The sequence below is a fragment of the Oryx dammah genome, unplaced genomic scaffold (genome assembly GCF_014754425.2).
Source record: "Oryx dammah isolate SB20612 unplaced genomic scaffold, SCBI_Odam_1.1 HiC_scaffold_18, whole genome shotgun sequence".
Taxonomy (NCBI): domain Eukaryota; kingdom Metazoa; phylum Chordata; class Mammalia; order Artiodactyla; family Bovidae; genus Oryx; species Oryx dammah.
The window spans coordinates 98,109,359-98,127,977 of NW_024070202.1; the positions used below are offsets into that span (position 1 = coordinate 98,109,359).

At 40.8% G+C, this 18,619-nt stretch overlaps 1 protein-coding gene across 3 annotated transcripts in view; it reads left to right on the plus strand.

Moving 5' to 3' along the window:
* LRGUK (leucine rich repeats and guanylate kinase domain containing) overlaps nucleotides 1-16,265 on the plus strand; it is a 109,610-nt gene extending 93,345 nt beyond the window's left edge. For 2 of the 3 annotated variants that reach the window (XM_040260895.1, XM_040260897.1), the window contains 6 exons: nucleotides 1,653-1,801; nucleotides 9,420-9,497; nucleotides 13,060-13,096; nucleotides 14,824-14,839; nucleotides 15,551-15,685; nucleotides 16,224-16,265. In XM_040260895.1, coding sequence (XP_040116829.1) covers nucleotides 1,653-1,801; nucleotides 9,420-9,497; nucleotides 13,060-13,096; nucleotides 14,824-14,839; nucleotides 15,551-15,676 — 406 coding nt within the window. In that variant the 3' untranslated portion in view covers nucleotides 15,677-15,685; nucleotides 16,224-16,265. Of the gene's footprint in view, nucleotides 1-1,652; nucleotides 1,802-9,419; nucleotides 10,389-13,059; nucleotides 13,097-14,823; nucleotides 14,840-15,550; nucleotides 15,686-16,223 lie in introns of those variants that run through there. The other variant, XM_040260896.1, reaches the window with a different exon arrangement.
* Nucleotides 16,266-18,619: the final 2,354 nt, after the last annotated feature.

Below are 18,619 nucleotides of genomic sequence, written 5' to 3' on the forward strand. Positions count from 1 at the left end.
ACCTAGTCACCTCCCAAAGGTCTTATCTCTTTACCCCATCATATTGGGGGTTAGGATTTCGACATATAAATTTGGGCAGAGTGGGGGAGGGACACAAACATTCAGTCCATTGCAGAATTAAAAAAAAAAAGAATTAATAATTGCTTACTAGACTGCAGTGGGCTTCTCTATCAACTGTTCCCATGGTGAAAAGGGTGGGTCAGACCTTCACTCAAGTCTGCTCCCACCACATGGTAACTAGCCTGTGTCTTTCAACCCCACCACTTTTTGACTTGCTGACTTTCAAAGCATTTTCATTTACTACGTCCTTTGATACAAAGGAACAGTAATTGTTTGAAAGGCAGAACTTGCTGTGATCCCTTTCTTGGTATGTGTTTTAAATGAAGAGGTATTCTTTTCTAAACATAAGAGACCAAACTGTGTCTGTTGAGTCAAATTGCGTTCCCCCAGAAATGTGTATGTATTCACATAAATTGATATGGAAAACATTCAGAGCCTCAAAACATAAATAAAGAAGTAGATAGTTCATAAAAGCTAATTAATAGATGCAAGAAATAATGATTAACCTTGCTGTGAACAAAGCTCAGCTGTTCACAGTGCTCTCTCTGAGGAATGAGCTCCCCCTCGGTGGATTTGCCCTCTCCCGCGCCCCTGCACCTTGGAGGAAGCAGGAACAGGTAGAACCCAAAGGAAAGCAGCTTGCTGATAGGAAGTGCACTGGCCCAGAGGCAGGGACTCCAGGCATCCAGATCATACCCCAGCTTTGTCCTTAAAAGGGGATGGGAGGAGCCTGGTAGGCTTGGGGTCGCTAAGAGTCGGACACGACTGAGCGACGTCACTTTCACTTTTCACTTTAATGCATTGGAGAAGGAAATGGCAACCCACTCCAGTGTTCTTGCCTGGAGAATCCCAGGAACGGGGGAGCCTGGTGGGCTGCCATCTCTGGGGTCACACAGAGTCAGACACAACTGAAGTGACTTAGCAGCAGCAGCAGCAACATCTAGCAACAGTTATGCCCAATGTATGGTCCAGATCAGGCTGCTTAGCATGCTTTCATCTTTTCTGACCTTGAAATAGCAGAGACTGCCTGTATAAATTGCACTTGATTCTAAGGGCTTCCCAGGTGTCTTGGTGGTAAAGACTACACCTGCCAATGCAGGAGATGCAAGAGATGTGGATTTGATCCCTGGGTTGGGAAGATCCCCTGGAGAAGAAAATGGCACCTTACTTCAGTATTCTAACCTGGAAAATTCCATGGACAGAGGGGCCTGGCAGGCTACAGTCCATGGGGCTGCAAAGAGTTGGACATGACTAAGTGACTGAACATACACACACACACATATAAACACACACTTTAAAGTCCTAGGATCCATGCCTGACTCATCTTGTTTTATAGATGCCAGCACCTCTCACCATGCTCTTTGCAAATATTCAGTGATGTTTTGTATAATGGATGAGAACTTTATGCTAATATATATATGCTACTTAATATGTCAGCTGCTAATAGGTCTTGACTGCCTAAGTATTGATGAAAACTTAAGCTCAACAGAGATACTTTTGCAAACTACTGAATAATTTGACAATGATAACCCAATGGTCATATGGCCATTCATGGTTTTACAGCTCAAAGATATCCATTTTTCATTTTTCAGTGCCATGGATTCCAGTGATTCCATGCAATATCCTGAATTACTTCAGTCTTGTCCATGGCCAAAAGATTTGCCTTTTCGGCCTCCAGAAGACAGTATTTATTCACACCCAGGCTCAACAATAGGTGATACTGAGGATCATGCCCTAAAAGGTATGAGTCATTTACATATGGTTCTCTTACAGATATTCATATTATATCTATTTTCCACTGTCTTTCTGTTTTCTGATTTTTTAAAAATTAAATAAGTGTTTTACATGAGAATCCATCCGTTGAGGCAGGATGGGTTATTTATCCCACGTTGTAGCAGATGAGAAACAAAGTTTGAAAAGATCCAGAATGTGCCCAGGATTACTTAGCGATTCGGGGTGGTCGCTGCTGCTTGGCTCATCTGACCACACTACCTGCAGGGGTGTTGTGGAGCGAGAGGTGCTATTTTATTAATAGCAGCTTGGGCTTCATTCAGTGAAGGTGAAGAAAAGCAGAGAAGGTTTCATGTTACTGACCAATCTCCTGCTCCGGGGGTCTGGCAGAATGCTGATGGTTCAGGGCTTGAAGGATCAGACAGCCCCCACTCCCCTTCACCACCTCTTTACACTCAGCTGCCCAACAGACTTGTGAGTGTGTATCACCTAGCTCAGACAGGATGATCATTGCATTTTTGTCTCCGGCACTGTTCATAAAGGACACTGAGTAAAGACTTGAAACAATGTGGGGAGACTGAAGGGCTGGAGGCGAAAATGGAAAAGGGAGAGAGTAGCCCGTATGGGGTTCTGAGAGTGATTGAGGGAGATGAATAAATTGGGGGGAATTCTCTAGGACCTGGAGGCAAGGAGCCACCATGAGCAACCTGAAGTGGGGTGGGGTGACCTGCTTGAGCCCAGAAGACTGGAGGATTGCCTGCTTGCTCAGGTGACCATGGGAACCAGAAGGAGGGTACAGACGTGTTAGGTCACCAGCAACAAGAGGACACAGTAGGTGGCATTCTCCAGAAGGGAGGTCCTGAATCAGGCACCTTCTAACCATTTCTCTTCAGGTGGTGTCTTCAGGACAGCTGACCAAGTATCTTCAGGGATTTTACTCATAAGGGTGGACATCAACTGTAAGAATTAGAATCTGTTGAACTGGTTAGTGGTGAAGAACCGCCCTGCCAATGCAGAAGGTGCAAGAGATGCACATTCAATCCCTGGGTCAGCAAGACCCTCTAGAGGAGGGAATGGCAACCCACTCCAGTATTCTTGCCTGGAAAATTCCATGGACAGAGGAACCTGGCAGGCTAGTCCTTGGGATCACAAGAGTCAGACCCAACTGAGCCTAGCACACGGCCTGAAACAAATAGACTGCCAGGTATTTCTCCAGCAAAGATGGGTTTATTGGGGCTTAAGCTGAGAACTGCAAAATTAGGGGTCTACAACCGCAACCGTCTACATGCAAGGCCTCACAAGGCAAAGGAAGGGGAAAGCTTTTACAGGGAGGGAACGCAAGTTGGGAGCGCTTTACTAAACAGAGCCCATGGTTTTTCATTGCCTGCGTCCGTCCCAAGAAAGAGGAGACTTTCTTCCTCCTGGTGGGCTCTGCTGTGGTCACAGGACACAACAGCTCCAACTTCATTTAACTGAGATTTCTATTTATTAATATATATTTTTACAAGTCCCAAGCCTCACATTCCAGGAAATAATCCCAACTTCTCAGGTAGGCATACTGTGTCATCGCACAGGATGTGGGAAGTGCTCTGGGAACCCTTTAAAGGCTGTGAGCGGCCACTTCAAAGCCTGAGGAAACACAGGAGCCCTGGGCCAAATGTGCCCCCAAGGTCCATCATGGTTCTGGCCTCCCACAGGACGTGTTCCCAGACCTTTCCCATCTCATTTCCCCTCCTCTGCCTGTCTCCTTCCTTATAAGTGGAATCCTTAGAGTTGAAAACTATATTCCAAACCTAGTCTAGCCAGAGCAAAGGGGGGATGCTACCTGCGGGGCAGGGCTGTGGAAAGAATATTGCATTAGGGATCAGAAGACCTGGGTTCCTGTTCCATTTCTACATTGGGCTGGCTGCACAGTGTTGGGCAAATCAATTAATGTCTGAGCCTTAGAATTAATAAGATGTCTCACAATGATATAGTAATATCCTGTATTACTATAATATATATATTATGAGACATAATGTGATAATACAGGACCAGCAAGATGGGGTGTGGTGTAAGTAAGAAGTTAAGTGCTAGATACCTGCCAAGTATTATGATTGTAAATTTTTACACACATAGAAGATTGTGGTTATTTTCTAATGTAATGTTTTGGGGAGATTTATTTCACTGGAATAAATTAGAATGAATGAATGGAATGAATAAAATTGAAATGGGCGAAGTTTTCCTATTTCTTGATCTGCATTGTGATCTTGTGTTGAAAACTGGGCATTTGAAAAAGCAGCTACCTCTCTCAAGGTGTAGACTGGCTCAGTGCAGGGGAAGCCCTTCACTAACGAGGAGGGTGTGTCCTGAGCCCAGGATCAGCCCAGCCTGAAGGACCGAGGGCTTTTCAGTCCCTTCCTGGGCATGCCCTTTCCCTGGATCTCTGGGGGTGCTTTTTTTTCTTTTCCAGTTCCCCAGTATACACAGATACTTTTAAATGAGTGTATTAATTTTCCTAAATGTCTTCTTGGAGTCTTAGCTGTTCTCTTGTGTTCCGCAAGTAGAAATCCCTTGTCCCAGTCATCTTCGAGTCTGTGCCTCCTGTGGGGTTTTCCAGGAGCCCTGCCCACTGCTTGCTGTGGCTTCCTCTACCCTGAGATCCCACTTCTAGCCATCTGGGCTCCGAGTTAGGTGATGCAGACACCCATAAGGCTGCCCCTAGATGGGTTAGAATATTACTCTCTCTGATTCTCATGAGAGAGCTGGGAGCCAGACCTCTCTTCCCTCAAACTGTACTTTAACCCCCTGGAAGGGGGAGAGACAAAGATGAGCAAAAACTTCATTAGATTTCCTACCCTTGTGCATATGGTTTTTTCATGACTGGGTATTCACTTGGTCACTATGGATTGCTGACTGATTTCCAGAACTGCTATACAGTTATTTTAGCTAGTCTCTAGTTATTCATTTAATGTTTCCCTGGGAGAATAAGGGCCTGGAACTTCCTAACCTGCCATCTTGCCAACATCTTTCCATGGTTATCTTCTTAGAAATCACAACACACTACTGGTTCTCGGTCAGTTAAACCCATATATATATACACATAAATATTTTTTACCCTACAAACTGCCAAAGTTTTTATTATGCAATATATGTGCCATTGATTATATATATGCAACTTTTATCTTTAGCTTTTGTTATTTTGGTTTCAGTCCAGCATTCCAACTTGATTAGATCGTGTGGGGTCTTTATTCATCTTCCATATTTACTTCTATAGTTTGGGCCTTCCCAGGTGGTGCTAATGGTAAAGAATCCACCTACCAATGCGGAAGATGTAAAAGACGCAGGTCCAATCCTTGGGTTGGGAAGATCTCCTGGAGTAGAGAATGGCAACCCACTCCAGTATTCTTGGCTGAAAAATTCTGTGGACAGAGGAGCCTGGCGGGCTACAGTCCGTGGAGCTGCAAAGAGTCAGATGTGACTGAACCACTGTGCTCATAGGTTTCTGTTAAGCCAGCAAGCATGCCACTGGGCCTTTGTCATGGTCTCTCTCAACACTGGCACCTAGGACTTGGCCAAGAGTAACGTCCTGTGACAAGTCTCTGGAGTCTCGTGTCTAGGGAAAGTCTACCTGCTTTGTGACTGTTACTCACATCTCTCTAGTGTATTCACAAGAGAAACTTTGATGTGTGCCTTGCATCATATCAGTCATATTTGCTAACTCAGAGGTCATCAAGATCTCTGTAAGGGGCCAGATAGTAAATACTTTTGGTTTTGTGGCCATATAGACTTCTTAGCAGCTACTCATCCCTACTATTGCATTGTGAGAACTGCTATAGACAGTATGTAAATGAATGGGTGTGGGCTGGGTTCCATTAAACTTTTTTACTAAAATGTCTGCAGACCAGATTTTGCCTATGGGCTATAGGTTGTTGACCCCTACCAAAGTAAAAGGGAAATTAAATTAATTCGGAATCATTTTTCTTTGCAAATCTCTTCCAACACTTATCACTCACTACATTGCTTTCTGAATGCACAAACCATTTCTTTCAGTTCAGTTCAGTTTAATCGCTCAGTTGTGTCCAACTCTTTGTGACCCCATAGACTGCAGCACACTCAGCTTCCCTGTCCGTCCCCAACTCCTGGAGCTCGCTAAAACTCATGTCCATCAAGCTGGTGATGCCATCCAACCATCTCATCTTCTGTTGTCCCCTTCTCCTCCTGCCTACAATCTTTCCCAGCATCAGGGTCTTCTCCAATGAGTCAGTCTTCACATCAGGTGGCCAAAGTATTGGCGTTTCAGGTTCAGCATCAGTCCTTCCAATGAATATTCAGGACTAATTTCCTTTAGGATGGACTGGTTTGATCTCCTTGCAGTCCAAGGGACTCTCAAGAGTCTTCTCCAACACCACAGTTCAAAGACATCAATTTTTCGGTGCTCAGCTTTCTTTATAGTCCAATTCTCACATCCATACATGACTACTGGAAAAACCATGGCCTTGACTAGACAGACCTTTGTCGGCAAAGTAATGTCTCTGCTTTTTAATATGCTCTCTAGGTAGATCATAGCTTTTCTTCCAAGGAGCAAGCATCTTTTAATTTCATGGCTGCAGTCACCGTCTGCAGTGATTTTGGAGCCCAAGAAAATAAAGTCAGTCACTTAAACTACTGCACAATTGCACTCATCTCAGATGCTAGTAAAGTAATGCTCAAAATTCTCCAAGCCAGGCTTCAGCAATAAGTGAACCGTGAACTCCCTGATGTTCAAGCTGGTTTTAGAAAAGGCAGAGGAACCAGAGATCAAATTGCCAACATCCGTTGAATCATGGAAAAAGCAAGAGAGTTCCAGAAAAACATCTATTTCTGCTTTCTTGACTATGCCAAAGCCTTTGACTGTGTGGATCACAATAAACTGTGGAAAATTCTGAAAGAGATGGGAATACCAGACCACCTAACCTGCCTCTTGAGAAATCTGTATGCAGGTCAGGAAGCAACAGTTAGAACTGGACATGGAACAACAGACTGGTTCCAAATAGGAAAAGGAGTATGTTAAGGCTGTATATTGTCACCCTGCTTATTTAACTTCTATGCAGAGTACATCATGAAAAACGCTGGACTGAAAGAAACACAAGCTGGAATCAAGATTGCCAGGAGAAATATCAGTAACCTCAGATATTCAGATGACACCACCCTTATGGCAGAAAGTGAAGAGGAGCTAAAAAGCCTCTTGATGAAAGTGAAAGAGGAGAGTGAAAAAGTTGGCTTAAAGCTCAACATTCAGAAAACAAAGATCATGGCATCCGGTCCCATCACTTCATGGGAAATAGATGGGAAAACAGTAGAAACAGTGTCAGACTTTATTTTTGGGCGCTCCAAAATCACTGCAGATGGTGACTGCAGCCATGAAATTAAAAGACGCTTACTCCTTGGAAGAAAAGTTATGACCAACCTAGATAGTATATTCAAAAGCAGAGACATTACTTTGCCAACTAATGTCCATCTAGTCAAGGCTATGGTTTTTCCAGTGGTCATGTATGGATGTGAGAGTTGGACTGTGAAGAAGGCTGAGCACTGAAGAATTGATGCTTTTGAACTGTGGTGTTGGAGAAGACTCTTGAGAGTCCCTTGGACTGCAAGGAGATCCAACCAGTCCATTCTGGGAGATCAGCCCTGGGATTTCTTTGGAAGGAATGATGCTGAAGCTGAAACTCCAGTACTTTGGCCACCTCATGCAAAGTGTTGACTCATTGGAAAAGACTCTGATGCTGGGAGGGGTTGGGGGCAGGAGAAGAAGGGGACGACCGAGGATGAGATGGCTTGATGGCATCACGGACTCGATGGACGTGAGTCTGAGTGAACTCTGGGAGCTGGTGATGGACAGGGAGGCCTGGCGTGCTGCGATTCATGGGGTCACAAAGAGTCGGACACGACTGAGCGACTGAACTGAACTGAACTGTTTCCATTGTTTCTCCATCTATTTGCTATGGAGTGATGGAACCAGATACCATGATCTTAGGTTTTTGAACCATTTCTTTAATAAACCTGAATTTGCTAAGGATTAAACTCAGGTGTGGAGAAGGCAATGGCAACCCACTCCAGTACTCTTGCCTGGGAAATCCCATGGACTGGTGGGCTGTAGTCCATGGGTGGTGAAGAGTTGTACATGACTGAGCAACTTCACTTTCACTTTTCTGCACTGGAGAAGGAAATGGCAACCCACTCCAGTGTTCTTGCCTGGAGAATCTCAGGGACGGGGGAGCCTGGAGGGCTGCTGTCTATGGGGTCACATAGAGTTGGACACGACTGACGCGACTTAGCAGCAGCAGCAGCAGCAGCAGCAGCAGCAAACTCAGGTGTGCCGGTTTGTCAATCTTTATTTTTGTCTTCTAAGTGGCAGTATCATTTACCTCCAATGCTTTTCTTATGGTGATAAATTCTCAAAGACAAGAGAGTCTGAAAATTACTCCTGTTTTTTCAGCGCCCTGAGAGGCAGCTTACCTGGGTCTGAAAAAGGAACTGACTGAGAAGGGAGGCTGACCCTGCTGCTCTCTGCATTCTTCCTACAGGCCTTTGTTTAAGGTGTTTTTATTACCCTTTCCAGCTTAAAAAAAAATCTCCATGGTGAACAAGAGAAGAACATGAGGAGGAGCCTTTTTGTTTTCTTTTTTTTGTCCTCTGTTAACACAATATCATCGTCTCAAGGAGTGTGCTCTTCTTGCTCTGAATATACCTTGAAAGTGAAAGTCGCTCAGTCATGTCCGACTCTTTGCACCCCCATGGACTATACAGTCCCTCAATTCTCTAGGTCAGGATACTGGAGTGGGTAGCCTTTCCCTTCTCCAGGGGATCTTCCCGACTCAGGGATTGAACCCAGATCTCCAGCATTGCAGGTGGATTCTGTACCAGCTGAGCCATAAGGGAACATACCTTAAAAAAGGCCCATATTGCCTTTAACTTTGGGATTGCATTGCTTTGCCTGATAAACTGAATCTTCCCAATCCTACAGGTCATTCTGTTTTGCTCACTTCCTATAGAATCCTCTAGCCTCACTCTCTTAGTTCTTCTTACTCTGCTTTTTCTGCCCACTGAGAATGCAGCTTCCCCTGTTGCCAGCATGCTTCCACCTTCAGTCTCTATCTTCCAAACTCCTCCTGCTTCCACAGTCCCTGAAGGGACCTAGCTCCATGGTTCATCCTGTGTCCTCATCCTTGGTGAACAAGCCAACCTTAAGAGTATTAGATAAGGTTTCTCTAGGAAGGACTTCAGAGTGTGTGTGTGGTGGGGGGATTCTGTGAGTGTCTGTGTTAAGTTTGCTCATATATGATTGAAAAGGAATATGTGCAGGGCATTGTTGCAGAAGGTATGAGCAGGGTAGAAGAATAGCATAGGAACTGCTTGCTGTGGCCACCTTCGGGTCATTGCACGAGTCTATACAACCCACGGTTTGTCTAACCACACACATGATATATTCTCAACCTTATCCCTATTTTTCTTATTTGGATGTCATTAATTCTTTATAGTTTGTTATGAATGCATTCTAAAAATTATTCTGTTTTTTATGTCATGCAATAAAAAATGCTTATTTTCTTTGTTTAGCGTACCAAGGCATTAACCATACATACTGTATTTTTTTCCTTAATGTTTTACAGCACTATATAAAGCATTTCCACATGGAAAAGGTTCTCTCCAGCATAGAAGACACACGGTCCCAGCCATCAGTCGCCCAGGTTCCAACATCAAACCCACCCTCCCTCCGATACCTCAGGGCCGCAAGTAGGCCAATATTCAATGTTTGACCTTAATGTGGAAAATTCTCTCTGATCATGTTTAGTCCCTCTGTCTTACCTGGCCATGCATCCTGGCTATTCCTCACTCAACCAACTACCTACAAAAGAATGTTCTATGTGCCCTAATTCTCTCAATCAGTTTCTTTTGTGATTCTCTGAATAGTATCTATCTTTTTTCAAATGTAAGTTATTCTTAGCTTTTATTAATGTAATTTCAGTTTTTCCCATAGCTATGAATGACTCTTCCAGCTGCTTCCTGCTCCGAAATATCAGATGGCAAAAATCTCCTAAGATCTCTGCCTTGCTACATGCATAGTGGTTTGGGGATAAAGCCAATGGAGATTGTGGTCTTAAAATTTCAACATGTCCATTTATAACATTAGTGTCTACTTTACAGGATTGAAATAGTTTGTTCTTCTCACTATGAAAAAATTATAGCATTCCATTTAACTTCTGACCAGCATGATATCTCAACTTGCTTTAGCAATATGAAGAAATAAAGAGTATCAGGTATTTCTTTTATTTTACCCTTTTTAGACTCTGATTATGAAAAGTTTATAAACAATTTTCATCATCTTTGTAGTTTCACTTCCTACTATCTGCAAAAAAAATTTTTTAATGGTTATAGATGAAGCTGGTATTCAGCTGATACATGTGAGCAAGACTTACCAGGTTGTTAAAATGTTGAAGCACATCCCTTTGGATTGGCAAATGGCCTCTCCTCTGAATCCTCTATGCATGATGGTTCATGGGAACCAGAGCCTTCACATAGTATTGCACTGATTGTTAAATATGTTAAATATCAAAATCTGCTAATGTTTTCCTTTTTAAAAAATAGCAAAACCAAAAAAAATAAATAAATAAAAAAAATAAAAAAAAATAGCAAAACCTCCTTCAATAACCCTCTTTGCTATAACTCAGATTTGGATGTAACATGATATGCTGTTGGCTCCTATCTTCCACCTAGCCCTATTCTCAACTGGAGCTGGTTAAATTCTTCTCTTGGGGGTGGGTGGGAGAGGATGGGAGGGGGAACACGGAGGAGAGTAATAGGCTGAGCCAGAGAAGGGAGGCAATGGCCTCTGGAGAAGTAGGGGTTCAGAGAGTGGGTCTCATGCCCCAAGAACCTTAGAAAATAAGATTCACCAGCATCATCTAATCTTCTTAAATGTTATTATGAAATATTTTAGACATACTGGAAGGTATAAAAATAATAGTTTCAATTTCAGACAATATGGAAGAGATGCCTTTCAAAATTTTCTCCTACTATGCACAGCTAAAAAAATGTAAGATTGAGAGACAGAAGGGAGGAGGCAGAGCACTGAGGACACTGAGACTTGAGTAATGACATAGTGGTGATTTCTCTGGGTTTCCTTTTGCCATAGACGTTTCCTTTACTGGGCGCTGGAGAAGCTACACTCCCACAACACTAATGATACAGACAACAAAAGTTCCAAAAAAGAGCCTGCTCTCTCTAGCTGAAAGACTAGGGAAGGAGCAGACTAGCAGCACAGAAACCTTTTAGACAAGAACTGCTTTACTCCAGCTAAACACTGTGAATAAAGTCATGGCCCCATTCTTACTCTCACTCTTGTTAGCAAATTGTTGTTCAGTCTCTGAGTCATATCGACTCCTTGCAACCCCATGAACTGCAGCATGTCAGGCTTCCCTGTCCTTCACTATCTCCTGGAGTTTGCTCAAACTCATGCCCATTGAGTCAACGATGCCATCCAACCATCTCATCATCTGTTGCCCCCTTCCTCTCCTTCCTCAATCCTTCCCAGCATCTGAGCAAATGCTTTCACCTTTACCTAGCTATAATGATGCTCGCCTTCTCCTCCCTGCTATGATAGTATCAGAACATTTTTTTTTTTTGGAAAGCCAGGACATTTACCACCACCTAGTGTTGAGAACCCTCTCTCAGATCATTTGAATTATCCTATAAATATATTACAGGAGTTGAATAATTAAAGAATTCTTAATTGAACTATGGAAAAGAAATCTCCAGATCCAGATGCTTTCACTGGATAATTTTACCAAGTGTTACAAAAGAATTCATACCAATTCTACATTATCCCTTTCAGAAAGTGAAAAAGAAAAGAACAATTCCCAATTTATTTTCTGAGGCAAATATCCCCTGATACCAAAATGAGACAGATCATGAAAAGCTGCAAAAATGCTTTAACAAAATTTCAGCAAATCAAATTGAGCAATACATAAAGAGTTATACAGCATGACCAAGCAGAGTTTAATCCAAGGATGTAAGGCTGATTCACTCACTAGTTGAAATGAACCAATGTAATCTACCATAATAACAGACTAAACAATAAAAATTACATGATCAGATCAATTAATGCAGCATAAGCATTTAACAAAGATTAATATCCATTCATGATAAAATCTTGGCACAGAGGAGACCTTCTTCTATTTGATAAAGACTTTTTGGTACATGTCTCTATCCTTAAACAACATACACTTTTATTCACCATGACTTTAACAGTATACTGTATATATTCATCAATTAACTTTTTCTCAACTTTACGTTTGTGGGTTTATTCCATGAACATTGTATTGGTTTAGTTTTTAGGTTTTTCACTGCTGTATAATATTTCACTATTAGAATATACCACAGTTTATCCACTTTCTTGCTAATGAATGCTATTTTTTTTCTACTATAAAAGGTGCAGCTAAAAAATTCTTATCTATGTGTGAAATTGCTGTGTTATTAGTATATAGATCTTTAACTTATGGCTTTGGGCTTCCCTGGTGGCTCAAACGGTAAAGACTCTGCCTGCAGTACAGGAGACCTGGGTTTGATCCTTGGGTTGGGAAGATCCCTTGGAGAAGGGAATGGCAACACACTCCAGTATTCTTGCCTGGAGAATCCCCATGGACAGAGGAGGCTGGTGGTCTACAATCCATGGATTCACAGAGTTGGACATGACTGAGCAACTAACACTTTCACTTTCTTTTCAGATATGGTTATACTGGTTATTCTAATACGTCCTCACAAATATGTAAGAGTTTTTATTTTCCCACATCTTTAGCAACAAGTGGGATTGACAATCTTTTTATTGCTAATCCAATAGGTGATAATGTAAATTCATTGTGGTGCTTTGGATTTCTCCAAAGTTGAACATTTTTTATGAGTTTTTTGGCCAATTATGGCTTTTCGGTGAGTTGCCTACTTACACGTCCTGTTCAATTTTAAATTGAATTATCTTTTTCTTATCAATTCGCAGGATTTATTTATATATTCTAGTTATTAAGTCTTTAGTTATATGAATCACATATCTTTTCAAAGGCTTTGTCTTTTCACCTTTTAAAAATGTTATATTTTAATGAATAAAAATTTTTAATATGGCCAAATGTTTCAACCATTTTCTTGATACTGCACTTTTTTTCTGTCTCATATATTCATTTCCTGTGTTGACTGCAACTGTAGTCCCTTAGATATTATTCTAAATGCTTTTTTCTAAACAATTTTGCCTTTCCAATTTAGGTCCACACCTGCAATGGATTTATGTGTACAGTGTGAGGTAGGGATTAATTTTTTTCCAGTTGTTCCACCTCTTTTTCTCTCTAATCTGTAAGACCATGTCTCACATATTATTTCCATAAATGCTTGGGTCTATTTCTGGGTTTTCTGTTCTATGTTACTGTTTTATTTGCTATACATTTATAATAAGACTTACAACCTGGTAGGACAAGTGGTGTACTTTTATTTTCCTCAAAATTATCTTGACTACTCTTCACATTTTGCTGTACCAAGTAAGTTTGAGTGAGTGATAGTTGCTCAGTCGTGTCCAACTCTTTGCAACCCAATTGGACTATAGCCTGCCAGGCTCCTCTATCCATGGAATTCTCCATGCAAGAATACTGCAATGGGCTTCCATTCCCTTCTCCAAGGGATCTTCCCAACCCAGGGATTGAACCTGGGTCTCCTGCATTGCAGGTAGTTTCCTTACTATCTGAGCCACCAGCTGCTGCTGCTAAGTCTCTTCAGTCACGTCCGACTCTGTGCGACCCCACAGACAACAGCACACAGGCTCCACCATTCCTGGGATTCTGCAGGCAAGAACACTGGAGTGGGTTGCCATTTCCTTCTCCAATATGTGAAAGTGAAAGTGAAGTCGCTCAGTCATGCCCAACTCTTAGCGACCCCATGGACTGCAGCCTACGAGGCTCCTCCGTCCATAGCAGGGAAGCCTACTAATAAGAGACATTTCTAAGTATAAAGACAGGTCAACTTTAAAAGTGTCAGCAGATACATGCTTGACTTTATCTTATCATCTATAGACAATACATTAGAATGTGTGATGAATCCATACATCTTTTCCAAAGGAATACCCAAAACAGAAGTAGCAGTAAATGTAGCAAAAACGTCAGTCAGTCAGATGAAATAATTTAGATGAAGCTTGAAGACAAGATGAAGCTTGTCTCTCTCAAACAAACGGGGACTGGCAAGTGGTCAGGAATGAAATACAATGTGCTTTTAACTTTGTATGAAAAATAACATACAGTTCTATGTTGGTGAACATAGTTCTGGTTTTGCCACATAAATCCTCTACTTCAAGTAATTTTAGAATTTTTTAAACTTACCAATACCTTATTTGAAGTTAATTAGAATCACATTTAGTTCATAAATTTGGGAAGGCTTATTTTCTTTATGATATTGAATCTCCCTTCCTATACACATGCTCCCTTTGTATAAACTTTAATTCCTTTAATAAAGTTATATACTTTTCTCCATAAAGGATATATGTATCTTTAGGTTTTATTCCTAGGTATCTTTTATTTTGGTCATTTTAAGTGGAATATTCTTTAAGATTATATTTTCTATGATTGATATATGGGATGTAATTCATTCCTATAGTTATGTATTATTTATTCTAACAGTATATTTGGAGATTATTTCAGGATTCCATCCAGATATCATCAAAAATGAAAATTTTTTCCCTTCTTTACATTCGTATTATTATTCTCTTTTGAAAATTTCATTTCATCATTTTCTTCTTTTAAAAACTTCCCTGAAGAGAACCTCTAAATTCAATGTTGAATGGAGACAATGATAGTGGACATCCTTGTCTCACTTCTGATTTTAAAAGGAATTTTTCTAATGCTTCATTATATTAAGTGTGAAATTTGCTGTAGATTTTTGGCAGATAATCACCTTTGGAAAATAGAATTTTCATTTAATTCCTGGATTACCATACATTTTACCATGAATGAGTATTGAAAAAAAAATGTGTTTTCTTTTTTGTAGGGCACAGAAATCTGAGGTATGTATTATATGAATTCAATCATATCACTTGTATTATTCAAACAGTTATTTTCTTAGTTTTTCCTACTTATACTGAAACATTAAAAAAAAATGCCCTCTCACTATGACTGGATTCCCCTCCCCTCCCCTCCCTTCTTCCTTCTTTTTTTTTTTCCTTCCTCCTTCCCTCCCTCCCTTCCCAGATTACCTGTTGATTGTAGAAAAGTTAGTGGTATCTAAAAGACATGCTTAGAGAAGCATCAAAAGAAACATCACACAAATTAGAAAAACAGCAGAGCAGAAATTTTATAATCAGACAAAATAAGAGGTCAAGATAACAATCATTAAATGATACATAAAACACCCTTTTCCATTAAAATAGGCACATCCCATTACCAAGGGGTAACAGTCATGAACGCTTAGAAATTGAATTATATAACATCAAAGTATATAAGGCAAAAAAAAAGTTAGAAATGTAAATTGCTTTCTATCTGAATCAAAGTGCTCTCATCCATAAATCTAGGATTATAACAGGTTTGCCTGTCAGGACTTTTTGATGGTTAAGCTAAGTGATGTGTGTATAGTGAGTGAGTACAGATACCTCAGGCCACAAACTCTTAAGTCAAATCCAAAGTGAAAGAAATTTAATCTTATTCTCTATCAATTCAGGACAATCTTAATTCTGTTGCCTCTCCCTTGCTTTTAACCTGGGATCTCATCCAACTTCTAGGGGTTTATAGAGTTTTCAAGGCATCAGCAGAAAGCATCTGGTTCCTGCATTAATGAGAAAGTCTTGGGGTCTTGCCTGCTCTCCAGGGACCATGCCTGTAGCTGCTTACATGCCCTATTATTTTGACCACTCCAGGTATGTCGACTCTTTTATTATTTTCTAATGTAACTTTGATTACCTTTATGAAAGCACATAATAAACCCACTGCTCTGTTGTACCAGTCTGGGGCAAAGGGTGTGTCTTAGTGCCTCTCTCCCCCTGATTCCCTTGCAGTCTTCTTTCTTTGCCAAGTTCCCAGAACATGGATATATTGGGAACTCGGTCAATTGGCTACCTGGTAGAGCTTCATATGGGAAGCCAAACACTGGGACCCTATTCTTCAAGTCCCAAGTTCAAATAGGATTTCTGTTGTATCCTAGACCTTGAAGTTGTCTCTGGAGTAATGGTTCTCAGCTTGATCCGCAAGTCACTCTCTCCATAAGTTTAAAAAACACCCATATCCAGGCTCCATCCCAAGTCAGTTAGATAAGGATCTCTGTGTGTGTGTGATTCCAGCGGGGGGGAGGCGTTAAGGCATTGTATTTTTTTTAAATTACCACGGCTTCTGGAGGATTGAGTCAGGGGGCTTTTCTAGAATGATTTTATCAAATGTATTTTTTTTTGTCTTTAACAGATGACTCACCATCTCATCATCTCTTAATAGTATAAACTATAACTTTTTAATGTTTATATTGTTAAATTTTTATTGAAGTATAGTTGATTTACAATGCTTCAGGTATACATTAAAGTGATTCAGTTGTACATATATATATATAGAAATATACGTATTCTTTTTTAGGTTCTTTTCTAGTATAGATTATTAGAAGATATTGAATATAGTTCCCTGTGCTATAGAGTAGATCCTTGTTGTTTATTTTATATACTGTATAAAATAATATAGTATAGTATTATATATTATATAGTTTATTTTATATATAGTAATGTATCTGTTAATCCCAAATTCCAAATTTGGCCTTCCCCCTACTTTTCCCTTTGGTAATGATAAATTTGTTTGCTGTATTTGAGTCTGTTTCATCAGTAAGTTCATTTGTATCATTTTTTAAGATTTCACATATAAGTGACATCATATGATATTTGTCTTTGACTTCACTTAGTATGATAATCTCTAGATCCACTCATGTTGTTAGAAATGGCATTCTTTTTTTAATTTATATTTTATGGCTAATATTCCATTGTATGTATGTACCACATCTTTATCCATTCATCTATTGATGGCTATTTAGGTTGCTTCCATGTCTTGGCTACTGTAAACCATTGTGGTTTGAACATTGAGGTTCTGCTTTGAAGGGTGGGGTACATGTATCTTTTTGAATCAAGAGTTTTTTCCAGATATAGGCACAGGCATGGGACTGTTGGATCATCAGTTCAGTTCAGTCGCTCAGCCGTGTCCAACTCTTTGCAACCCCATGAATCACAGCATGCCAGGCCTCCCTGTCCATCACCATCTCCCGGAGTTCACTCAGACTCACGTCCATTGAGTCCGTGATGCCATCCAGCCATCTCATCCTCAGTCGTCGCCTTCTCCTCCTGCCCCCAATCCCTCCCAGCATCAGAGTCTTTTCCAATGAGTCAACTCTTCACATGAGGTGGCCAAAGTACTGGAGTTTCAGCTTTAGCATCATTCCTTCCAAAGAACACCCAGGGCTGATCTCCTTTAGAATGGACTGGTTGGATCTCCTTGCAGTCCAAGGGACTCTCAAGAGTCTTCTCCAACACCACAGTTCAAAAGCATCAATTATTCGCTGCTCAGCTTTCTTCACAGTCCAACTCTCACATCCATACAAGGCCACTGGAAAAACCATAGCCTTGACTAGATGGACCTTTGTTGGCAAAGTAATGTCTCTGCTCTTGAATATACTATCTAGGTTGGTCATAACTTTTCTTCCAAGGAATAAGTGTCTTTTAATTTCATGGCTGCAGTCACCATCTGCAGTAATTTTGGAGCCCCCAAAAATAAAGTCTGACACTGTTTCCACTGTTTCCCCATCTATTTCCCATGTAGTGATGGGACTGGATGCCATGATCTTCGTTTTCTGAATGTTGAGCTTTAAGCCAACTTTTTCACTCTCCTCTTTCATTTTCATCAAGAGGCTCTTGAGTTCCTCTTCACTTTCTGCCATAAGGGTGGTGTCATCTCGATATCTGAGGTTATTGGTATTTCTCCCGGCAATCTTGATTCCAGCTTGTGCTTCTTCCAGCCCAGCATTTCTCATGATGTACTCTGCATAGAAGTTAAATAAGCAGGGTGACAATATACAGCCTTAACATACTCCTTTTCCTATTTGGAACCAGTCTGTTGTTCCATGTCCAGTTCTAACTGTTGCTTCCTGACCTGCATATAGGTTTCTCAAGAGGCAGGGCAGGTGATCTGATATTCCCATCTCTTTCAGAATTTTCCACAGTTTATTGTGATCCACACAGTCAAAGGCTTTGGCATAGTCAAGAAAGCAGAAATAGATGTTTTTCTGGAACTCTCTTGCTTTTTCAATGATCCAGCAGATGTTGGTAATTTGATCTCTGATTCCTCTTCCTTTTCTAAAACCAGCTTGAACATCTGGAAGTTCACGGTTCACGTATTGCTGAAGTCTGGCTTGGAGAATTTTGAGCATTACTTTACTAGCGTGTGAGATGAGTGCAATTGTACAGTAGTTTGAGCTTTCTTTGGCATTGCCTTTCTTTGGGATTGGAATAAAAACTGACCTTTTCCAGTCTTGTGGCCACTGCTGAGTTTTCCAAATTTGCTGGCATATTGAGTGCAGCACTTTCACAACATCATTTTTCAGGATTTGAAATAGCTCAACTGGAATTCCATCACGTCCACTAGCTTTGTTCATAGTGATGCTTTCTAAGGCCCACTTGACTTCACAATCCAGGATGTCTGGCTCTAGGTGAGTGATCATAGCATCGTGATTATCTTGGTCTTGAAGATCTTTTTTGTACAGTTCTTCTGTGTATTCTTGCCACCTCTTCTTAATATCTTTTGTTAGGTCCATACCATTTCTGCTTTTA